This window comes from Canis lupus, chromosome 13 (assembly GCF_011100685.1).
Source record: "Canis lupus familiaris isolate Mischka breed German Shepherd chromosome 13, alternate assembly UU_Cfam_GSD_1.0, whole genome shotgun sequence".
Classification (NCBI taxonomy): Eukaryota; Metazoa; Chordata; class Mammalia; order Carnivora; family Canidae; genus Canis; species Canis lupus.
In genome coordinates, this window is record NC_049234.1 from 63,926,517 (window position 1) to 63,951,894 (window position 25,378).

The following is a 25,378-nucleotide window of genomic DNA, read 5'->3' on the forward strand; positions in this document are numbered from 1 at the left end:
CCCCCCCCCACCCGGATCCGAGACGGGATGGAGAAGTCCGGGAGCGCTCCGCGGCTCGCCAGGAGGCCGCTTTCCGTCCCCGAGCGCTCCGGGCGTTCCAAGGGAGGATGACCCTCGGGCGGCCCCGCCACGCCCCGGCCCGTTGTGAAACTCGGGGCTCCCCGCACCTCGCCCCGCCAGCGAGTCCCCAGGCCCCTCCCCGGCGCTATAAAGGCCGCCGCGCCCCGCCGCGCTGCCCAGTCGCAGGCGGACCGGGTGTCCAGGGCCGGGGCGTCGCCTGGTCCCCGCCTCCCGCCGCGCTCCCCGCAGCCCCGCGAGGAGGATGGAGCCGCGCCGCCTGCTGCTGTGCCTGGGTAAGGGCCCGCGCGGCCTGGGGCGGGGGGTGCAGCCGGGCGGGGCGGGGCGCATCCGTCGCACCCGAGTCCTTCGCTGCCGTAGGTGTCCGGCACGGGTCCACGCAGCTCCGAACAGGCGAAATGAAAAGGTGAAAGCCTTGGCTTCTTTCTTTGGAGGCTGCCAGGTCTGGGAGTCCAAAGACCAGGGCAGCACCGCCGGCATCCCAAGCTCTGTCCTGTCCTGTAGGGCTGGGCTCGGGGCTGGAGACTAGACCTTTTGGGAAGAAATGCTTTTCCTCCCAAATGCCTCGACCGCGGTGTCCTCCATCCAGCGCAGTTAGTTTCCGGGGCGCACTCGGGGCAGCTTTGCGGGAGCTCCGGGAGGCGCCGAAGCAAACGCACCTGCGCACCTGCCCTGCGCCTGGAGGCCTCGCGTTTCCCCCCCGAAAGCCCTCCTGCTGCACCCGGTAGTCTGGAACTTTTTTTTTTTTTTGATTTTTATTTATTTATGATAGAGAGAGGCAGAGACACAGGCAGAGGGAGAAGCAGGCTCCACGCACCGGGAGCCCGACGTGGGATCCGATCCCGGGTCTCCAGGATCGCGCCCTGGGCCGAAGGCAGGCGCCAAACCGCTGCGCCACCCAGGGATCCCTAGTCTGGAACTTTTAATGCCCGTCTTTGTCTTTCTGTTTTGAGATGATTCAGCTCTCGCGGACTGGGGGAAAGACAAAAATCCTTGGTGAGCTTTCTGGTTTGAGAGAAAGATCGTTTCTAATTGCTCACGTTTCAAGAGGAGTTCGCAGGTGTATAGGAAAATTTTAACAAGGAAGTAAGAGTTGCCAGTCTCACATTCCTTCTGGGGTTGCAATGGGGCAAATTCCCCTAACAAATTAACTCGACCTATGCAGGATGTGACAGTTAAATTATTATTTCGACACGCCTTATCTCAGGGCTTGGAGACCTAATGACATGCATACTATGCATAGTTGGAACTTACTCGTACAAGTTTAGGGACAGTAGTAGATACTGGATCTGTGGCTTCCGCCAACACTGTGCTAGGCATGACTTGCTAGAACATTCTCAGTAAATAAAGTGGCTTTGCTATCTTTGTTTTGAAGGCTCTGTGAAAAGAACACAATTGGAAAAGCGAGTCTTCCTAGAGTTAGGAATTAACCTAGAGGTCAGAATGGCTCCGTGCTTTTTTTCCCCCCAATTGTCCGGTTCCACCTGAACAATGACAGTGTCTGTTCTGGGCCACTCATTGAATATTCTAATTAGAGACAGCAAAGAGCCTATGAATAACCTGGTTACTTCCCACCTGGTTACTGCCCACTTAGAGAGTGTGTTGTGTGTGTTTTTGTTGTCATGAAAGTGTTTAACTCCTCTATTGCGTAGCTTAATTACAGTTCACCTATTTCATCAGCCACCAAGCCCATTTCCAAATGAGCTAGGTCAGTTTCTGTTTTCCCAGTTTGTTTAGATATTTCCCGCGACTAGAAGAGTTCCTGTTTGAAGTTCTCTTTCATATCTCTGTACTCTAATCAGGGATGCAAGTCCAATAGTTTTATTCCAGAGCACATGTAAAAATGACAAGGCCACCGGCATTTCTGAAATTGCCTCCCCATGCCAAATAAAAGGTTACCTAGAACTACTTTTCCCAAATGTCCGGCTTTACAAAGAAGGTATTTATTTCAGATTTCGGCAAATATTTTGTTACCTTTTTGTGTGTGTGTGTGTGTGTGTGTGTGTGTGTGTGTGGAATTTATGTTTATTTATAACTGGAAAAAATGTTTTGGTTTCATCTTCCGTTCCAATACCTGCAGATTTAAATTGCTACACATTTATAAGATCGATTGCTTACTTTTAAATTTCATAAATATTCGATATTGATGTTCTTGCCTTACATAATGGGAAAGTACGACTTAAGTTCCCATAGAAAACCAAGGCTAAACTGAGAAGGTTCACACCTGGATTTGCTGGCACTTTTAGCTTGCTGAATATTAAGTAAAGCGGTTGAGATTCCCCAAACTAGGTAACACATTTATAAGTAATTTACAGCTTTAGAACTGAAATAGCATTTCTAATATAATGATTGGTCCAGAACAAAGAGGAGAGATTTTTGTCTTGAGTACTGCAATAAAGGTTTAGAGAGGATCTCTATCTAAAATCCAACATTTTCATTGATACCCAAATGGGCTTTTGAGCATGTTCCCGAATGCCATCTCCAAGGCAATTTAGTCCTACTTCGACATTGTAATTGTACAATGACAGAAAACTGAGCAGAATAAACATTCTTTCCTGAGAATATGAGAAGCACAGGTCTCAATGAGACATTGGCTCACCCCTGATCTTTTCTGTTGACCTTAGAGTTTATGGACTGCCTGAGTATTGGCACCACCTACCTGCCTTCATCCATCATATCTCACCATGTGAACAGTTTGGGTAATTAGGATGTGTGGTTCGGCACCAGGGCCCAAATCCAGGAGTTGGGAAAGAAGTAAACAGTTACCAAATGCCTACTGTGAGCTAACCCTGTTGTGTGTTAAGTGCTTTATATATATCATCTCATTTATTCCTTAAAATCAATATATGAGGTAGATATGATTAACCCTTGTGATGAAGAGACTAAACCTAAGTGAAGTCAAATATCTCACAAGGTCTTAGAGACAGTAAATGGCATGGTCGTTCTGGAACAATGTATGAGGAGCCAGAGGGTCTCAGGATTATCAGAAGCATAATAAAAGTCACAGATTCTAATAAAGAAGTTTCAGGGTAGTCTGGGGGCTGTCCCAAGGCTCTGAACCTGTTGTGGGGACAAGCATATGTACAAAAATCGTATCTTTATGGTATCACTCAAAATCAGGCACAGAAAGCGTGTGACTGTTTCCTTAAGCTGTGCTAAAATATGTTGGATTTTTACTGAACCTTCAGTCAGCATTTTTCAGCAACACAATTCCCAGGAAATGAATCTTATTTCCAAGTAGTCATTACATCATTTGACTGAGGCCTTATTTCTGAATTTGCCTAGATGTATATTAAGTAAATCAATCAAGAAGTGTACCTATGTCCTTTTTATTCCCTGTATCTTTTTATACTATTGTGAATTTAATATAGTATCAATAAGGGATACTAAGGGACTAAGTTAGAATCTACAGCACATTTCTTTTCTTTTTAAGTTTTATTTTTTTATTTTAGAGAGAGAGAGAGCATAATGGGGAGGGGCAGAGGAGAGGAAGAGAGGATCCCAAGCAGACTCACTGCTGAGCCCAGAGCCCATGCAGACTGGATCCTATGACCCTGAGATCACGACCCGAGGCAAAACTAAGGTGCCCAACCGACTGTGCTACCCAGGTGCCCCTGTTAGCATATGTCTGTTAGCAGTAAGAAAATAAATATACTTCCTTGGGGAAAAAAAGCATAATATTCACACAATCGCTTTGGTAAACTTGAATTTGAATGCCTTCTGTCTATTTTTGCCCAAGAATCTTAGATTTCCTGGTTAATGGTGAGTTAAGAGATGCAAATGGCATGTAAGAAATCCTCTTCAAAGAGACTAAGTTAAGGTGTGGTTTCCCCATCCATTGGGCTTTACTCCGAATATAGGACTATGCAAATAGTCTAAGTAATATGGCTGCTATTGGGAACATTCCTTTGGAAGACAACGGGAAGACTCACCAGAGCTTTAATAGGAGAGATCCTTAGGGAGGAGCACCCTGACAGCCATTAGTATGGCAATTCTGGAACCTTTGAAAAAGTGAAATAAATTAAAAAAAAAAAAGAAAAAGAAAAAGTGAAATAATGCAACAGACTCAGTCTCCTCTGGCAATGCAGTTTATGCAAAACTGGTGTTTAGTTACAGGGCAAGTAAAGATTTGGTGACATTCTAGGTTAAAGTCATGATTTCTTAACTAGGATGCTCTTTATAATAGTATTTTTAAAAAAGATTTATTCATTCACGTCAGAAAGAGAGAGAGAGGAGTGTGGGGAGTGAGGGTGGGGGGAGGAGAGGAGGGCAGGGGCAGAGGCAGAGGGAGAGAGAGAGAATCCCAAGTGGACTCCATGCTGAGCATGGAGCAGGTCACAGGACATGATCCCAGGATCCCAAGACTACCACCCCAGCCAGAACCAAGAGCCAGACCCTTAACCAACGGAGCCACCTAAGCACTCCTCTAATAGTATTTATAATACACAAGATGATCTGACAACTCCTGAAAAAAATGTTAACCCTTAATTTCTTAGGTCAAAAATCCTGAATTTTAAATTTAAGTCATGAAAGTGAGTTAAAATACAAAGTTTCCTAAAAATATTCTCAGGATAAGAGAGAAAAAGCCCCCCTCTCATATTTATATATAACCATGTTTATAAATGTCAAACTGTATAGTTTTGAACCAAGAGACATGGTGAATAGAACACACATTCCACACCCCTGCTCCTTTATTTCATACTTTTAGGAAGAGTTTAGTTTGAGTTTGAGTTTTCTTTTTTTTTTTAAGATTTTTTTTAAATTTTTATTTATTTATGATAGTCACACACACACAGAGAGCAAGAGAGGCAGAGACACAGGCAGAGGGAGAAGCAGGCTCCATGCACCGGGAGCCCAGTGTAGGATTCGATCCCGGGTCTCCAGGATCGCGCCCCGGGCCAAAGGCAGACGCCAAACCGCTGCGCCACCCAGGGATCCCTTGAGTTTTCTTATCTGTAAAATGAAGATCATAGCTGCGTTGTTAGGTTATTGTAGATAGATGTGGTAAATATGATGCTATTATAAAATAATAAAAAGCACTTTAAAAATGAGAGCTATCATCATCAAGTGCTTTCTTAGAAAAAGCTTCATTAGATCCTTACTATAGCCCTTTAAGCTAGGAAATGTATTATCATTCCCATTTTTCAAATGAGAGAACAGACATAAAAAGAAGCAAGTAACCCAGGGTGTAAGGTTCCCTCGTTAGGTATGCCATGATCTCTACTGTACCCGAGCTCACATGTCACTTTTCGTGAAAGCTCTACTCATCCTTTAAGACTGGAGAGAAGTATCAAGGCTTCTCAGTTACTTGCCTCCTCCCTTGTCCTACCTCTCCACAGTCAGCCTGCAGCAGGCCTCTGCCTCCTTTGCGAAGTTTCATCCTTGGTCCTGCCTTCGTCATGCCAGCCTGTGTGGGTCCGCCCTATGTCTCCTTGCTGCTCCCATGCTCCTCTTTGATCATCCATATTGTGATAGACTTAAGCCCTCTACATGTTTGCTGGATGGATGATTAGAATGTTACCTTTTTTCAGAGTCCTCACCGCTATAGACTTCAAGGCTGTTTTTTGAAAATGTGCTTGAGAAGCAAGATATTTTGAGACTATGCGATAGTTTTTGAAAATTCAATTCTGTTTGATAAATTTTAAGATTTTTTTCTTATTTCCATCACTTAATATAATCCAGATTCACTGATGGTATACCTAATAAAATTTAAGGATATCTGTACTGTGTGTGTGTGTGTGTGCGTGTGTTGAAGAGGAAGAGAAATTTCACAAGCAGTGATATGACTGGATGATGGATAGTCAGTAAGACAAAGACAAGTATTGGCTTAGAAATGGAAGGATCCTTAGAGTAATCTAATTGAAATTCCATTCCCCCCCTCACGCCACCCCCCTGCCCCAGCCTACCCCACTCCTTAGGTCAATGTTTTCAGAGATAAGGAAACTCAGCAGCAGGGGTTTCAAAGTATTACCTGAGCTAGAAGTGGACTCCACGCCTCAGGGGTCTAGAGCAGGTTTTTTTCAGCCTTGGCTCTATTTACATTATGGTCTAGGGAATTCTTTGCTGTGGGCATTCCTCTGCAGGGTGTTTAGCAGCAATTCGGTCCCTGCCCGTTAGGTGTCAGTAGCGCTTACCCAGCTGTGACGAAAAGGTCTCCAGACATGGCCAAAAGTCCCTGGTTGACAGTACCCCAGGTTGAGAAGCACTAGCTTAATGTATTTTCCATTGCTATCACAAATTGCCACTCATAATGCACAGTTTGAATAAGTGCTCAAGTTGCCAAGAAAAACAAAATTGATATTAATGGTAAGATGGATGCAAATACAAAATCAATGCTAGTGTTTTAAAAAAATCAAGTTAGCAGTGTTTATTACTGATTTTAGTGCCAGTTGCCCTGAATAAAGCCGAATCTTATTTATGATAGAGTCGCTCATACTTCTTACAATCACTGTGTCACTAACCACCCCCACACCTCCTTTTAAAAGTCGGTGTTCTCTTGGATCCCACAACACTGAGCTTCCTTTTTTCTCCCGTTTCTTTGACCATTTCTATCCATTCCTCATCACTTCTTTCCCCAAGCGCTAGTATTTTCCATTCCATACTATTTCCTTTGGAACATATGAATGGCTCCTATGCCTTTAAAGATCATATTTTCATATCTGACTTTCAAATAGATTCCACAAATTCATTTATTCTTTTTTTTAAGATTTTATTTGTTTATTCATGAGACACACACACACACACACACACAGAGAGAGAGAGAGAGAGAGAGAGAGGCAGAGACACAGGCAGAGGGAGAAGCAGGCTCCATGCAGGGAGCCCAACCTGGGACTTAATCCAGGGTCTCCAGGATCACGCCCTGGGCTGAAGGCGGCGCTGAAGTGCTGAGCCACCTGGGCTGCCCTCATTTATTCTCTTATTCAAGAACTGTATTCCCAAATGCCCCCTAAATATAAAAAGATAATATATGAACTATAAACTCAAATTCCTTTACTTGTTGTGTTTTCCCTTCCTGTTCACTATTTCCAAATGCCACCACAAAACCACTGTTCTGCATATGTCTTCCACTCTTTTCATGGCACCACCGTCCCTAGTATTTTCAGAAACCTTGGCATCACCTATGAATTGCGTCCTTTTCTCTCCACCCATAAGACTCTAGCCTATTAACTCTGTTGAGGACAGAAACTATGTCTTTTGCATTAATTTTCCTTTTAGCATTTTGTTCAATCTCTTGCATATAGAAAAATCTCAATATTTATTGAACAGATATAACTTGAGACATGTGGTTACTAGAAGTAAATCTAGGCTAAGCTACTCCCCTTCTTCCTCCTTTATGCAGTAAAACTAAGCCCTTTCTACCCTCTTATCATACTACAGATGCAGATGTGCTGCTCACAAAGTTCAAGTTTCCCATGTTAACCAAAAGATGTATGTTCACAAAATAAAATTTCTTAGCGCTTCCAAAGTGCTAGTTGCTTACACAGGTTCTGTGAATGAAAAGTAATTAACTTTGAGGCTTTTAAAATTACCTTTTATATACCCATTTCTTTGATGATCACTTATTCAAAACCATTTTTTATTTTTTTGCAAATTCATTTTTGGCAGTAGGCTTCTATAAAGGATGGATGATATGATAGTCAATATGCTTCTACAAATACCATTAAGTTTTCAAAACTTCAGGCCACAATATGGTCATAATGAAACGAAGGCAAATGGCAAACATTCTAGACTGTTGCTCCTTTAGGAGATTTTTGTGTTGACATAGTAATGCAATAATTTAAATTTCTGATTTGAATCAATAGGGATAGGTGTAAGAAGCAAGATGGAACAGGATGAAGGTACAGAGTGTTGTATAAAGACTCCCTCATGTAACATCTTGAAGAAAAAAATATTTTCAAAAGAACATTTGAAATAATACTCTTGAGATGAAACTTTGGCTTTTAGGGAATACAAGTCCCATATTTAGAGCTCTTTGTCACAAATTCCAAACACTCAGATTTATATAAATTGTACCCTTTGCACAAGAGTTGATATGCATTCTTCTGCATTATGAGAACACTTTCGGGGATCCCTGGGTGGCTCAGCGGTTTAGCGCCTGCCTTTGGCCCAGGGTGTGATCCTGGAGTCCCGGGATGGGGTCCTGCATTGGGCTCCCTGCAGGGAGCTTCTCCCTCTGCCTATGTCTCTGCCTCTCTCTCGTCTCTCATGAATAAATAAATAAAATCTTAAAAAAGAGAGAGAGAACACTTTCATTATGAATAAGATATGCATCCTTAAATCCATTTTTAGGGTAAATTAAACTGCACTCTCACTTTTTAACTAACTGATTCTTGATTGGATGGCTTTAAGAACAGTCTTGTACGATGAATAAAATATGTGAGCACATTGAAGTATGGATTTAGGAATTACTACTAGAATTGAAGAGTATTATTTAATGCCTATGAATTAAAAAGCATGGCCTATTAAATCTTCTCTTGCCATTTGACAAGGAAGATCCTATGGCTACTTTTAAAACTTCAAAATTAAAAGAAATACTTATTTGTAACATAACAACTTCTGGTTTCATTTTGTTTTATTTGAAATAGTTATAGTTGGTTTTTACATCTATTTTTTAATGAAGCTTACTTATAAGGTTAATGCTGGAAAACTGTGGGAAGAGGATAATGGCTAGAAAAAGACAAGGTTAATATCCTCTTTCTCTGTAGTTCTCTGAAAAGTAGGCTGTTATTAAGAAACAGTAACAGGAGTTCTTTTCAGGATCTGATGTGCCAAGGTGAAGCCAGACCTTTTCTAATAGTGGATTTTAATTTTAAATAGGAAGGCATCTGGAAATGTTGAAGACATTTGACTCCTTGCAAGTGTACAGGTCCTAACAAGCCTCCTGTGTTACAGACAAATCCTAAAATTATAGACTGCCATGGAAGAAGGTAGAAAACTAACAGTCCATGAGCAGGGGAGGCATGTTACCACACCAAAAGCGTGAACAAAGTGGATTTTTCTACCTGTTTGGGCTGGGCAAATATTATGATTCATTATAAGTTTCCTGTTCTGGTCTAAATATTCTAAAAGTTTAAGTCAGGAAAATAGGGTGCATTCCTTTCATTCTGTAACTGATCTCATTTTCTCTGGGCTCATTTTTATCTGCCTCATCGTCACTCAGAAGAGTCGTTTTATCCCTGAGAAGTGCCAATGGACTTTGCAGAATCGGCTTTGTCAGCTAATCCCAGCCTCCTTCTAGTGAGCACCTCCATGTAATCGTAAGGAAGCGAGGTCAAAAGAAACTGTGAAATAAGGACATTTCCTACATCTGGCATTTCTCCTGACTGTTGGGCAAGCACTTCTTAGCGCCTCAGGGCCCACGGCATTTAGAGCTACCCCCCTCGGATGATGATCCTCAACCTCTCCCACGCACAGTGGCCCAATATTGTGTAAGGATGTAGGCTTGGTCCTGACTCACAGAGTAGAGGTTGATTTGTATCCTGTGAGTCATCTGTACCACTTCCTGTTGGCACGTTGGAGATTTCATTGAAACACAATCTCTGAAAGGTGAAGAAGGCAGAGAGATGTAGAAGTGTGCTTCAAATTCCTCAAACGCATTTGGAAATTTGACAGGAATAATGGCCTCTAGAGGAATTTTGACTTTTATTGCATTATTGAAACAGAGTTTCAACAGCCAATTTTGAGTTTATAGATCATTCCCCCCATACCACCTTGCACACAATTCCTCTATACTTTAGTTATTCATGTGGAGCTTGCCGCCAGGCCTGTTTTCTGACACATGGACACTATCCAAAATCCTTAATATCATAGTGAATAATGTTTTTAGCAGGGACCTGTGGTTGAGGATCAAAATCTCAGATATAATATTTGCAATTAAATCATAGGCCATTATTGTTCAAATAACACTGAAGTCATGAAAAAAACCTGTAAGATTAAGGAAATATATGTGTATGCCTTTACCATATATTCCTTCCTGTATGATTTTAAAATAGTGAGTAGGGATTCTTAAGGGTGATGAGGTGGTGGGTATCAGAATTTTCCATGGGTTGACTCTGAATATTTTGATAGCTCCATCTACTGTTTTACTTGAGTTTGCAAGGGCCTGGGGCAGAGATGAAGTTGATGGAAGTTTGAGAATCACTCTTAAAGCAATAGAGCTGTGCAGAGGGATGCAAGATTTAAAACTGATTTTGCTATTCTATTGGTCATGTACATTCACAATGGAACTGCAGCTTTTCATTTCAGGAAAATATTTAAAATTATTTACAGTTTCATCCGTAAAAGACCCGGATGTTGAATTCATGCAGCCAGTCTCATAGAAACCATCCCCAAGCCATGGACGATGTCCAAGGGAGCGTCACAGGTTAGGAGAGCCCAGTTTTTGTGGAGGCACACCCTGCACTGAACATTCTTTAATTCACAAAGAAATATTTCATCTGTGGCTTGACCAGGTGGAACCAGTGGGAAAGCTAACAAACACTAAAAACCTTAAAAAAAAAAAAAAAAAGATGAAGAAGCAACAGCCCAAAACAATTAGCTGAATTCTGTCATAATTGCAGGTTGCCATTGTCAGCAAATCCAAACAGGAAAGGCTAGTATCTGATTTCCACAAGAGATAGAGAAATGAGCTTCACAGGTGTGTTTGCACCGTGGCCTGGGCTGGCAGGAGAATTTCTAATGTTTTCGCCAAATCCTTCTTCAGTTGGAGAAGCGTGAAGGCATAGGAATGTCAGGATGTTAAAACATACATCTAGAGCCCCAGCTGGTGTTGAGCGGATGGTGTAAGTCAAAGGGTTTAAGTCTTCGATCGAGAAAGTGCAAGGCCGAGTTATATTGAGAAGTAGAACAAAATTGGCTTGGATGAGAATCTAGCCTACTCTCCATAAAAAGCTTCATAGACAAAGTCATCTTTCTCTATCTCTGTTCATATGACAATGAAATACAAACTTTAACCTTTTTTCTTTTTGTCATTTAAGAAAGATGATTATTTTTTTCCCTTTAAGACCGATGGAAGCAGTATATGTTATAGGAGAAATATGGGGTGGGGAGGAGATCTAAACTTTTCCAAGTCATACTGTCAAATCAATGAAAGATTATGAGACTTGCTGTCCAAAGATAGATTCCTGACTCTTATTTTCTGGGGTCAATACATACTTGGTCTTGGACAAGACAATTTAATTGCACTGAGGTTGGGGTTAACAACTAGTTCACAGGACTGTTCTAAGGGTCAAGTTTGAAACATTATGAAATTATGAGCTATGATGCTGATGTATAATTTAGTTTTTAGCACCTCAGTAATATGCAATATGCTTAACATATACACGTCCCTTCTGATTGAGAAAAAATAAAACAAAATCCTTTATTTTGTGGATTCAGTCACACTAAAATACCCAATTACAAAGAGATTTGTAATCTTGTTACCGACCAGTAGAGGGAACTACCCGCATACACTGCTAAAATTAGAGGCCCAATCAGATCGTGAGTCTTATGGAACATTTGTGGGAGTCTCTGGTATGTTAAGCATTTTGAAAAAATATCATTTCCATTTAATTCAACACCCAAACTCTGTAAGGTAGAGGAAACTGAGATCCAGAGAAGGTAATTAATTTTTCCAAAATCACATAATGCAAGCTTTCTCCCAGGATTGCCTTTCCATCATACTCTGCTGTCTTCCTATGGGATTAAATTACCCTGCTTCAATTATATTTACCCTGGTTTGTTTGTATAATGGCCATTATACTCCAGTATTATCACCCATGTCCAAGTTCTATAATGTGGCCCATTAACAACATTGCTACTCACTCCTGCGAAAGTTAGTTTAACTCTTTCTAAGTCTCAGTTTTCTCTCACGTCTGGTGCGTTAACAGTCACTGACTGGATTAAATGAGATAATATAGATAAAAAGGATAAGAACCACACCTGTATATAGTCAATGTTCACAAAATTTTTTTTTCTTCTTTTTTTAAAGCTTTTATTTACTTATTCATGAGAGACACAGAGAGGCAGAGACACAGGCAGAGGGAGAAGCAGGCTCCCTGGGGAGCCCGATGTGGGACTCGATCCCAGGACCCCGGGGTCATGACCTGAGCCAAAGGCAGACACTCAACCACTGAGCCACCCAGGCGCCCAGAAATTAATATTCTATTTTGACATCAAGATCAATAGTTATTAATGGTTTAATACATTTTCCCCTTCAGATAGAATTCTAATTTTATGAAAATTTTCAAGGAGATAAGAAAAAGATGACAACCAACTGAAGAATTCGGGTATTATAGCAGAGATAATGACGAAAGTACCATTAGATAAGCATGTTCATGAAATGTTAACTGCTGCCAACTACCGCAACTAATGCTCCCACCACTGTTAGTATTTATATAACAGTTACTCATACTGACCAGAAAGAGGGGTGAAGTGCAAGTGCCCAGCCCCGAAACAGAAGCAGTCAGGAAACATCCATGCAATTAGAAGGATTCTTCTTACGCTTTCAGGCAATTCAGAAATTCCTTGAGTCATTCTGGAGCCTGTTTTCCAATATTTATCTTTCAAGTGGTGAACACATGATAAAACACCTCATTCAAGCTTTTACTGGGTTGACAGAAACTGGGTCCTGGGGCTTAGGGGCTCATGTAGCATGGACCTTCTTCCCATCTTAGATCTGTTCTGACTTAGATTACATTTTGTCCATTAAAATCTACTTTTGTGTGTAATACAATGCAAAGAGTAACCTTGGCATTTAGATTAATAAGGAACACATTTAAGGTTGAGTCTCGTTTAGTTGTCACTGTAAATGGAACCTGAGTTTTACTGAAGCCCCCCTTTTTTTTTTTTTGGATTTTATTTATTTATTCATGAGAGACACAGAGAGAAAGAGACAGAGACATAGGCAGAGGAGAAGCAGGCTCCCTGTGGGGAGCCTGATGTGGGACTTGATTTGGGACTCCAGGATCACGCTCTGAGCCAAGGACAGAAGCTCAATCACTGAGCCACCCAGGCATCCCTACTGAGCCCTTCCCTTGGAGCATTGCTCTGAATACATCATGGGGCAAAATAGTGAAAATTCTACAAGTTCAATTGCTAAGCTTAGCAATAGCAAACTTCAAAATCAGATCTTTGCCATTTAGAGCAGGTCAAATCTGTAACTAGGAATATTATGCCAAGGTTTTCACCCTTGGACAGGGAGGTGGGGGAGGACATTTATTTTCAATTATGTGACTGTTTCCTTTTTTTATTTTTTAAAAGATTTAATTAGTTAATTAATTATTTTATATATATATATTTATATATATATATGTTTTTATTGAAGTTTGATTTGCCAAGATATAGTATAATACCCAGTGCTCATCCAGTCAAGTGCCCTTCACCCAGACATCCTATCCCCCTGCCAGGCTCCCCTTCCACTACTCCTTGTTCATTCCCCAAAGTTAGGAGTCTCTCATGTTTTGTCTCCCTTTCTAATTTTTCCCACTCATTTTCCCTCCTTTCCCCTATAATCCCTTTCACTATTTCTTATATTCCCCGTATGAGACAATTATGTGCCTGTTTTCACAAATTAGTTTATTTTATTGTTTTGATGGATTGAATTCTTGAAATAATTGAAACAACCCTATAGTACTGTGGTTACATGGAAATCTGATCAAATTTTTTTTTCCTTGAGGCACTGTTTATATATTTGGTTTTCCCCCATAAATAGGTTTCCATCTTCTCCACGCGGTTCTCAGCACCACTGTGATTCCTTCCTGCATGCCGGGAGAATCCGAAGATAATTGCACGGCATTAGGTAAGCCGCTTTGCCAGCCTTGCACCAGAGGATCACAGGTTCTTTTTTGTTTTTTTATGTTTTTATTGGAGTTCAATTTGCCGACATATAGCATAACACCCAGTGCTCATCCCGTCAAGTGTCCCCCTCAGTGCCTGTCGCGCAGTCACCCCCACCCCCCACCCACCTCCCTTTCCACTGTCCCTTGTTCGTTTCCCAGAGTTAGGAGTCTCTCGTGTTCTGTCTCCATCTCTGATTTTTCCCACTCATTTTCTCTCCTTTCCCTTTCACTAATTTTTATATTCCCCAAATGAATGAGACCATATAATGTTTGTCCTTCTCCGATTGACTCATTTCACTCAGCATAATACCCTCCAGTTCCATCCACGTTGAAGCAAATGGTGGGTATTTGTCGTTTCTAATGGCTGAGGAATATTCCATTGTATACATAGACCACATCTTCTTAATCCATTCATCTTTCGATGGACACCGAGGCTCCTTCCACAGTTTGGCTATTGTGGACACTGCTGCTAGAGACATCGGGGTGCAGGTGTCCCGGCGTTTCTTGGCTTCACAGGTTCTTAATGGAAATGTACCCAAAGACGAATATGTGACAGTGTAGAGAAAAGAGGGGGATAGCCGCTGTGTTAGAATCATTTTTTTTACACCCTTATGAACTAGTGATCTGGAAAAATAATATAAAAGAACAACTGGTGGGAGAGGGACTGGGCATCTAGTTATATAGAAAGACTGGATATTAAAGAGATAGGAAACAATGAAAATCAGATTCTTATTTCTCTTGGTTTTGCTGGGAAACCATTGTTAGAGATTGGATCCCAGGCAAAACAGGAAATTGAAACTTTGTACAAAGTAGATAATCAATATACTTTGTTGCTATTTTTTGGTGAAAGGAACAAATGATGTCCTTTCTGGTTACAATATTTGTTCAGAAAGCCTTTATGGAGCACTTAATACATATCAAAAACCGCGCTTAGGCATAGGAATACAAAGAGAAGTTATGTGCAGCCTGTTTCTCTGGGGACCCCGGAAGGACTCCGGATGTGCTTCAAGAGAGATCAGTGTCAGTATTGAGTCAAGAGTTATCCCAAGGAGCCAGGGTATTTCCCACAACGATTTCACCATCTCTTCTTCTTTTGTTATGCCTCCACTATGTACTTGGTTTCTAAAAAATTTTTATTTAAATTCCAGTTAGTTAACATACAATGTAATATTAGTTTCAAGTGTACAAAATAGTGACTCAACACCTCCATACAACACCAAGTGCTCATCACAAGTGCCTTCCTATCCCCATCCTCTATCTCACCCATCCTCACACCCACCTCCCCTCTGGTGACCATCGGCTTGTTCTCTGTAGTTGTGAGTCTGTCTTGGTTTGTCTCTTTCTCTCTCTCTCTCTCTCTCTCTCTCTATTTTTTTTCCCTTTGCTCATTGGTTTTGTTTCTTAAATTCTGTATATGAGCAAAATCATATGGTATTTGTCCTCTTCTGGCTTATTTCATTTAGCATAATACTCTCTAGCCCCATCCATGTCATTGCAAATGGCAAGATTTCACTTTTTTATGTCTGAATAATATTCCATCATATATAGATACCACTTTTTAATCCATTCATTGGTTGGTGGATACTTGGTCTGTTTCCAGAGTTTGCCTATTGTAGATAATGCTGCTATAAACATCGGGGTGTGGGACGCCTGGGGGGCTTAGTGGTTGAGTGGCTGTCTTTGGCTTGGGCATGACCCTGGGGTCTGGGATCGAGTCCCGCATCGGGCTCCCTGCGTGGAGCCTGCTTCTCCCTCTGCCTGTGTCTCTGCCTCTGTCTCTGTGTGTCTCATGAATAAATAAAATCTTAAAAAAAAATCAGGGTATGTGTACCCCTCTGAATGGTATTTTTGTTCTCTTGTCCTCCTTCATCATTGGGCTCTCTAGAAGGTTTTTGTTTGTTTTTTGGAGCAGGAGTATTACAATCAAGATGCTACTGTTCGATTATTTCATAAGCATCCTTCACATTTTAGTAATTAAATCATCCTAAAGTGAATTTTACATATAGGCTGCAACACTATTTCTAATGAGGCTTCTATTTTCATTGTTGTATTGTCTAACCCAGGCACCTGTCAATATTTGTCTAGTTCAGTTCTCATGGTTACAGATGTTGGGGAGGCTTTAATTGGTTTCTTTGACGGTAGCCTCAAAAATTTGGGACCGCCCACCAAAACATGCATTCCTGGCTTAAAACCCATTATAGAATTATGGTCTCTGGGGACGCCTGGGTGTCTCAGAGGTTGAGAGTCTGCCTTTGGCTCGGGGCATGATCCTTGTGTGGGGATCCAGTCCTTCATCGGGCTCCCTGCAGGGAGCCTGCTTCTCCCTCTGTCTGTGCTTCTTCATCTCTCTGTGTGTCTCTCATGAATAAGTAAATAAAATCTAAAAAAAAAAAATGCTCTCTGGAATTAATTAATGGATTCAGTTTGCAATTGATTTTGGAATAATGAAACTGCAGAATTATTTTGAGATTTGAAAAAACATCAGGCAAATTTGGGGTAACTGAGTAACTAAGGATAATAATTTTTGAGTGTCTTAAACTTGTCTTTTCTATCCTTCAAGGTTCTCTTTTGTGACCTAGGTCCCTAGGTCTTATTTTGTTTGTTTAGTCTGTTGGATATTTTCCTTAGGGGTCAAATGTTTGTTTAGTGGTGTAGAGAATGTCATAACTAGAGGGACTTCCTAGTCCTAAAAATTCTCCTCAACTGATTGGCACCTGACCTGCTTTGCTGGGGTAGCTCAGCATTTATTATGTGAAAAGGTTTAAGATTAATGCCTTCAAGAAAGCTGCAGCTTTTTTTTATATCCAACTTTCCATTCCCTTCACAGTTCAGATAGAAGACAACCCACGTGTGGCTCAAGTGTCAATAATAAAGTGTGGCTCTGACATGAATGGCTACTGTTTGCATGGACAATGCATCTACCTGGTGGACATGAGTCAAACGTACTGCAGGTAATTTGGCAAAAACCAACAAAAACCAGTGTTTTTTAAAAATTTATATTCTCTAATATTTTTTGAAGTTGACCTATGGGCAGTTTATACATACTATTAGCATGCAGTTATATGCACTATTATTAAGTGAGTTTTTTAAAGTTAGGGAACAAACGGTAGCTCTCAAATCATACAGATACTTCAGGGGTGCAGACGGGGAAGGGCTCTGATTGTTCCTTCATATTGTCAAAATGGCAGCTCCACTAGATCTCTACATCAACCCCTGTTTTATGAATTCATTGCACTGCTTTAGACAAAAGGCAGCTCAAACCTACAAAACTTAGAAAGCACCATTGTAGACTGCTGGCCACCGTGCAGCTGAGCTAGCCTGTCCCTTTACCACCGCGGTTTAGCTGAGAGCTACGTGGAGCTCTTTACCAAAGCTGGCCCTGCACTTAGGTCAGTCTTTGAAATCCTCTTTACAACTTTTGGCAAACCTGGTTGATTTCTTGCATTACAGTGTGAGATTAGTTCTTAGAAAAACCAATTCATAATAGTAATTTCTTTTTTGAATAACTGATCTTTTTCTCATATTTTCCTTTAGGTGTGAAGTGGGTTACACTGGTGTCCGATGCGAGCACTTCTATTTAACTGTCCAACAGCCCTTGAGCAAAGAATATGTGGCTTTGACTGTGATTCTCATTATCTTGTTTCTTATCATAGTCGCCGGTTCCCTATACTACTTCTGCAGATGGTAAGCCAGTGTTTTTTATACTTTGCATCTATAAATTATTTTCATGCAATACAGACTTACAAACTGGGTAAAACTATGGACAAAGTATTATTTTAAGGGATAAGATGGACTCTGCACTGACTATATTTACAAAGAAGTTTCAGCAGCAGAATGTGTGGATTAGACTCTACTGTTAGCTCTGCTATTTCTTATCTTTATAACCTTATACCAGTCCAGCTTGGAGTATCAGTTCCTTCCTCTGTTGTATACAGATAGAGATCCTCCCCTGCATTAGTGACAGGATCGATATTGAGTGTTATAATACATGTTAAAGAAACCATAAAGCATGATGTCTATGCTATACTCAACCAATTGTATTTAATTTATGAGGTCAAATTTTGTATTTCATAAAAGATGTGCTTTGTAAATTAATAACCCTAGAGTTTAGGATCTTAAAATTTAAGGCAGACTAGTAGAAGTTTCCAGACAGTTGTTAAGAACATACTTTAAAAAAATCATCAGATCAGTCCCCCAGAACATTCACACTCCAACCTGATGTACAATGCTACACTGATATAGGCTGATAACTGAGAAAGAAAGACAACGAGCGTTGATATTGCTGACAGTATATCAGACTGGCAGTGTTTAAGGGTTAGGACTAGGGTATGGAAAAATGTAAATTTGTTAATAACAGCTGCTTTGAAATGTCTCCATGAAACCCGTCTCATTTTGTAACTGATACAGATTTTTCAGTACAGTTTTTTGTTTTATTTTTTAGAAAGAGAGCATAAGTGTGCCTGTGGGGTGGGGCACAGGGAAGGAGAGAGAGAAAAACCTGAGGTGGGACTTGATCTCGCAACCTTACAACCCTGAGATCATGACCTGAGCCAAAATCAAGACTCGAATGCTTGATCAACTAAGCCACCCAGGTGCCTGTTCAGTGTAGATTTGAGTGGATTTCATTTTATTTGTTTGCTGAAAGTAATACACTTCTACTTTTGAAGGTCTGAGAGTGTGCTACTTTTGTAAGATTAAATTTATTTTGCCTGTGTTTGATTCTAAGCATTCATCAAATTATAGTGCCTCCCTGATGAATTATGATGACAAAACTGAATACTATTAAAACTGAAATACCCCTAAAAAGTCTTTGGCTATAATCCTTTCCTTTATAAGGATGGGGGAAATGAGACTCAAGGAGGTAAATCAACATGCCCCAGCTCAGAGAGTTGGCAAGTGGCAGAACTGTGTCTAAACAAAAGCTTTCAAATTGTGTTCCTCCACTAAGCATAAGCATGCACTTTCCTCAGGGCTGCGTGCTTCATCTCCAGAATGGGTAAAAAATGAACACAAAATATTAGGAGGATTGCTTGAACAAATGAATGAATGAAGATTCAGAATGGTGACAAATTTATGAATCCTAGCTGGAAAAAGTTGGCCAGCTCATGTGACCCATTCGTACTTCACTGTCATCATATGTAAAATGAGGATGATACCGGTAAATATGAGAATAGAAGGAATAATGCATATATAGCCCTTGGGGCACTGTCAGCCACCTAAACTCAGCAGCTATTCTAATTGCTATTGGTGATAACATTATATCAGTGTGATGGGTAGAATGTAATGATGTGTGATATGCAAATACTGGGGCTTCGGGTTTTTTTCTTTGAGAGAGAGAGAGAGAGAGAGAGAGAGAGAGGGGCAGGGAAGGGCAGAGTGTTAGACTCCATGTCCAGCGTTCAAGCCTGATGCAGGGCTCAGTCTCACGACCCTGAGATCATGACCAGAGACGAAATCAAGAGTCAGAAGCTTAACTGACTGAGCCACCCAGGCGCCCCACAAATGGTGTGTTTTTAGTAGGAAATAAAGAAGAATAGAAGAAAGAAAGAAAGAAAGAAAGAAAGAAAGAAAGAAAGAAAGAAAGAAAGAAAGAAAGAGAGAGAGAGAGAGGGAGGGAGGGAGAGATTGAGAGAGAGAAGGGAAGGGAAGGAAATGGAAAGAGAAGAGAGAGAGAGAGAACAAAAGACCCAGGCTTAAATTTGGTCACATGCTCTCCTGGGATTGTATAATTTTCATGACATGTTAGTGTCTGAGAAATCCTTTATCTATCTTTCACTATTCCCTGCACTCCTGCAAATTGTTTGACCACAGAACACTACCCCTTTCTCCCTCCTTTTTTTTTCTCTTGTCCAACCTAAACTTGTTGACCTTCGTCACTTTGGAAACACTATGCTGATGTACCTTTTGAGTCCATTTATTGGTTTATTTTGTTAGCATCCTTTGTTCTTACTACTATTAACTAGAGAGCTAACAGTTTCATTTCTGAATATTTCTAGGTACAGAAATCGAAAAAGTAAAGAACCAAAGCAGGAATACAAAAGGGTGACGTCAGGGGATCCAGCATTGCCACAAGTCTGAATGGTGCCATCAAGCTACAGACAGGGATGCGCAGCATGCCTGGTTATGTTAATATTCCTATTTTATTAATAATATTTATGTTGGATCATGTGTTAAGTCAACAATGGTGCATTTTTAATATAGACAAGTTTTTTTTATTTTTTGTTTTATTTTTGACAGAATATTTGCTAATGTATAATGTATATAAAACAAATAATATAGAAAAAAGTTGATATTTTTGTAAGAAATAATTTCCTGGACTAAACGCTTTCACTCCAAAGCTCAGTTGCCAGGTATGCAATGCCTAAGAGTGAGTGACATCCAGTTTGTCGCTCAGGAAGTGTCACAAATGACGGATTTTTGTTAAGCTTAAATATATGGTTAAATCAACTCAACAAGTAGATTTTCCTACCCCTCAAGCGATAATTGGATTCACCGTATCGTACTTCGATGTATGACTTGGCACCATTATGTTCTGTATTAAAACACTAATGCGGTGGGAATTGGGAGAAGCTACATGCGGGGAACACATTAATCCAGGGAGGGCTGTGTCCCTCCACCCCCATCCTCCGCTGTGACTCCAGGTTTACTGTCTACTGTCCTGTACGCCGAGAGGGCAGTTCCTTATTCCAACTCATGGCTCCTGTGGGTACTGGTCACCAATCTGCAGATTCTCCTTGCATTAAATGAGTTGACAACTTCATTCTATACCACCTTTTATGTAAATAGTAGGTATTATATAGCTTCGTGATGTTTCTTTTCTTCTTTTCTTTTCTTTTTTCTTTTCTTTTCTTTTCAGATGTTTCTTTTCTTTTCAGATTTTTTCTTTTCTTTTCTTTTCTTTTCTTTCTTTTCTTTTCTTTTCTTTTCTTTTTTAGGAGACAATAAAAAAGATATCCACACTTGGAGCCAAAATTTGGGCTTCTTTTTATGAGTATTTATTTTCATAGGGACTTTGATTAAGAATCCTAAGATTATATAGTAGTCCAAAATTTGATGGACTGGTCACCATTTTAAAGCATAAGACAGTAATTCTATATATTGTCCAAAGATGGAAATACAGTTATTTCATCTTCTTTGCAAGAGAGTTTTATTTTTATTTTTTTATTTTTTATTTTTTAAGATTTTTTATTTATTTATTCATGAGAGACACAGAGAGAGAGAGAGGGAGGCAGAGACACAGGAAGAGGGAGAAGCAGGCTCCCTGTATGGAGCCTGATGTGGGACTTGATCCTGGGTCTCCAGGATCACACCCTGGGCTGAAGGCGGTGCTAAACTGCTAAGCCACCAGGGTTGCCCTGTAAGAGAGTTTTAGTGTAAAACAATGCAGTAAGTAGCTCCTTCTACAATTTAAAAATATATTTGTAAAATGATATCTTGAAGGAGGAAGTGGAATAATATTTTCCCAAATGAACAAATTCATTTGAAAAGTAAAATTTAGAGACTTAACCATGCCTTCTTTTGGAGACTGAGATGAATCTAGGGCCCGGTTTTCTGTCTTTTGTTTATTTTGGGGGGAAGAGACAAACGTTTCTCTTGTGTTTGAGCCCATGGTCTCAGTGAGTTCCTAAGGGTACTTGGGGCAACCACAGAAGGAGCTGCAGCTCTCAGCATCTCCTGGTCTCAGGGGAGACTGCCTCATTGAATACTAGACCTTTGAGTAGAGTCTCTCAGGATCACACACCTTGCTGGGGAGGGACTATTCTTTTTTCATCTTTTTTTTCTGGCAGGTGCTAGGGCAACAACGAGAAAGTCAACAATGACTGACTTCTGAAGTGCCAGGTGCCAGGACTTGCCTTCATATGTATCCCTTCATTTGTCCTCTGGTGTTTCATGTGACTATTTTCCAAAATGCTGGATCTGGTCCCTTACTATAGGGGAAAAACACACGTGTGTGTGTGTGTGTGTGTGTAATATATACATACATAAAAATATACAAATGTATAAAATATACAAATTCATATGCAAATACACACCTGTACATAAGCTCAATCATAGAATTAGTCATTTGTTGCTCTTTCAAAAATATGTAAAACTTAAAAACAAGAAACAGAGAAACAAAATAAAAATTCAGGAAGATCTAAAAGCACATTTCTGTCTCACATTTAATATAGTTAAAGTCAAATGTGCTGTGTAAGAATACATTTTAAGTCCCTCACATTGTTATTGACACCTACTAGATGTAAATGAAGTCTGCCTATTTTAAGTGATCTTGACTGTGTCAAAGAAAATCAGTTTACTGAGAAATCAACAGCAATTCACTTATTATATTTACAAAAAGGGAGTTATATTGGTTTATCTTAAACATCCTATTTCATATTATATAACTGATTGTATGTAGTTTGCAATGTTTTTAATCTTAAGGGTGCTTAAAAAACTAGCCCCTGTAAAAGCAAAATCTTTATAGATGTATATTAAAATTTTTTTAAAAATATGACCTAGATTGCGTTCTATGGATGAAAATAAGTCAGAAATAATTGTTTTAATGAGGATAATGCTGAGCAAACATAGCAGATGGTTGCCATCAGCTCAGATTTCCTACAAACAATGGAAAGATTTGGATTAATATTTAGTCTATCTTCCTTATTTTACAGATTCTCACTATATATATTTGTAGCAGAGCCTATATATCCAACATACTGAGAACACTGCTTTCAGGCATCAAATCAATATTTATGCTGGAAACAGATGCACTAGTTTCTACTTTCTGTTGAATTCAGTAATCTTGTTTTGAAAAGCTCATCTGTGATCCACATTGTCATTTTTACTCCAATAACCACTCTGTAGACTTTGAAGGGAAAAAGATGTGTTTACTCACTGCCCAATATTTTCTGGGTTTTTTTCCTACTCTTATTCATATGGGAGAAGGGGAGTAACAACTTGCAAAGCACTGTACATTTTTAATGTTTTAGCAAAAAATAATTTTATCTAAAACATGTCTGTTATTCAAACTGGATAATGCTAAATGTAAGATAGTGCATTTTTATCTTTGCTGTTTTTGCACTTTGTAATTGCACTTTTTAAGTTTGAAGAGCCTTTTTGGTATACAGTTTATATTGAAGATGCTATGGAACATAAACTTGTAATGCATGCAGTTTAACTTATTTGAGAATGGATTTTATCAGAGTACTGAATTGTATCAATTTGTTTGTGTTCAGTATCAGCTTTGATAATTGTGTACCTTAAGATATTGAAGGAGAATATAGATACTTCACAAGATGTTGTTAATGTTTATTTATTTTTGTTGGCAACTAGAAAAAAACATGACTGAGAAAGAAAAATACATTAAATATCATGCATAAAAGAGTTTCACTGATAAATGTAGTCTCTCTCTTTTTTTCTTTTTATTCCCTAATAAATTAACTTAAAAGCAGTGACAGAACTACAACATATTTAGATATAAAGCCTTACGGAGGCATGCCTGGGTAGCTCAGTGGTTGAGTGTCTGGTTTTGGCTCAGGGCATGATCCTGGAGTCCCGGGATTGAATCCTGATTCAGGCTCCCTGCATGGAACCTACTTCTCCTTCTGCCTTGTCTCTGCTTTCTCCCTCTCTCTGTGTCTCTCATGAATAAATAAATTAAAAAATCTTAAAAAAAAAGACTTAGGGAGATAGGTTTTCTACTTCTTTCTGTTCCAGTTTTGGTAGCTTGTGGCTTTCCAGGAATGCGTCCATTTCTTCTAGATTGCCTAATTTATTGGCGTAGTGCTGCTCATAATATGTTTTTAAAATCGTTTGTATTTCCTTGGTGTTGGTAGTGATCTCTCCATTCTCATTCATGATTTTATTAATTTGAGTCTTCTCTCTCTTCTTTTTAATAAGGCTGGCTAATGGTTTATCTATCTTATTAATTCTTTCAAAGAACCAACTCCTGGTTCTGTTGATCTGTTCCAGGCTCTTCTGGTCTTGATTTCGTTGAGTTCTGCTCGAATCTTTATTAACTTCTTCTGCTGGGTGTAGGATCTATTTGCTGTTTTTTCTCTAGCTCCTTTATGTGTAAGGTTAGCTTTTGTATTTGAGTTGTTTCCAGTTTTTCAATGGATGCTTGTATTGCGATGTATTTCCCCCTTAGGACTGCTTTTGCTGCATCCCAAAGATTTCGAATGGTTGTATCTTCATTCTCATTAGTTTCCATGAATCTTTTTAATTCTTCCTTAATTTCCTGGTTGACCCTTTCATCTTTTAGCAAGATGGTCCTTAACCTCCACATGTTTGAGGTCCTTCCAAACTTCTTGTTGTGATTTAGTTCTAATTTCAAGGCATTATGGTCTGAGAATATGCAGGGGACGATCCCAATCTTTTGGTATCGGTTCAGACCCAATTTGTGACCCAGTATGTGGTCTATTCTGGAGAAAGTTCCATGTGCACTTGAGAAGAATGTGTATTCAGTTGAGTTTCATTGTAAAGTTCTGTAGATTTCTGTGAAATCCATCTGGTCCAGTGTATCATTTAAAGCTCTCGTTTCTTTGGAGATGTTGTGCTTAGAAGACCTATCGAGTATAGAAAGTGTCCCTCTTCATCTCTCACTACAGTCTTCGGGGTAAATTTTAGTTTATCTGATATGAGGATGGCTACCCCTGCTTTCTTTTGAGGACCATTCGAATGGTAAATGGTTCTCCAACCTTTTATTTTCAGGCTGTAGGTGTCCTTCTGTCTAAAATGAGTCTCTTGTAGACAGCAAATAGATGGGTCCTGCTTTTTTATCCAGTCCGAAACCCTGCGCCTTTTGATGGGGTCATGAAGCCCGTTCACGTTCAGAGTTACTATTGACAGATATGAGTTTAGTGTCATCATGATATCTATTCAGTCCTTGTTTTTGTGGATTGTTCCACTGAACTTCTTAAAGGGGGATTTTAAGAGTCCCCCTTAAAATTTCTTGCAGAGCTGGTTTGGTGGTCACTTAGTCTTTCAGTTTCTGCCTGTTGTGGAAGCTCCTTATCTCTCCTTCCATTCTGAATGAGAGCCTTGCTGGATTAAGTATTCTTGGTTGCATGTTCTTCTCATTGAGGACCCTGAATATATCCTGCCAGCCCTTTCTGGCCTGCCAGGTCTCTGTGGAGAGGTCTGCTGTTACCCTAATGCTCCTCCCCATAAAGGTCAGGGATTTCTTGTCTCTTGCTGCTTTAAGCATCTTCTCTTTAACTTTGGAATTTGCAAGCTTAACTATTAGATGTCGAGGTGTTGAACGGTTTTTATTGATTTTAGGGGGGGATCTCTCTATTTCCTGGATCTGAATGCCTGTTTCCCTTCCCAGATTAGGAAAGTTTTCAGCTAGGATTTGTTCAAATACATATTCTGGCCCTCTGGCCCTTTTGGTGCCCTCGGGAACCCCAATTAAACACAGGTTTTTCTTCCTCAGGCTGTCGTTTATTTCCCTTAATCTGTCTTCATGGTCTTTTAATTGTCTGTCTCTTTTTTCCTCAGTT

At 40.0% G+C, this 25,378-nt stretch overlaps 1 protein-coding gene across 1 annotated transcript; it reads left to right on the top strand.

Moving 5' to 3' along the window:
* Positions 1 to 242: 242 nt before the first annotated feature.
* EREG (epiregulin) lies at positions 243 to 23,272 on the top strand. Its single transcript, XM_038556329.1, has 5 exons — positions 243 to 353; positions 13,769 to 13,855; positions 16,723 to 16,846; positions 17,430 to 17,579; positions 19,892 to 23,272. The coding sequence occupies exons 1-5, from the start codon at positions 323 to 325 to the stop codon at positions 19,971 to 19,973; spliced, it is 474 nt and encodes a 157-aa protein (XP_038412257.1). The 5' UTR covers positions 243 to 322; the 3' UTR covers positions 19,974 to 23,272.
* The last annotated feature ends 2,106 nt before the right edge of the window (positions 23,273 to 25,378 follow it).

What these genes read in the sequence shown, in the direction of transcription:
- EREG (XM_038556329.1), top strand. Translation starts at nt 323, where the DNA reads ATGGAGCCGCGCCGCCTGCTGCTGTGCCTGG. An exon ending in AGATAATTGCACGGCATTAG is followed by an intron (nt 13,856 to 16,722) that starts GTAAGCCGCTTT and finishes TTCCCTTCACAG; the next exon opens with TTCAGATAGAAGACAACCCA. An exon ending in ATGAGTCAAACGTACTGCAG is followed by an intron (nt 16,847 to 17,429) that starts GTAATTTGGCAA and finishes ATTTTCCTTTAG; the next exon opens with GTGTGAAGTGGGTTACACTG.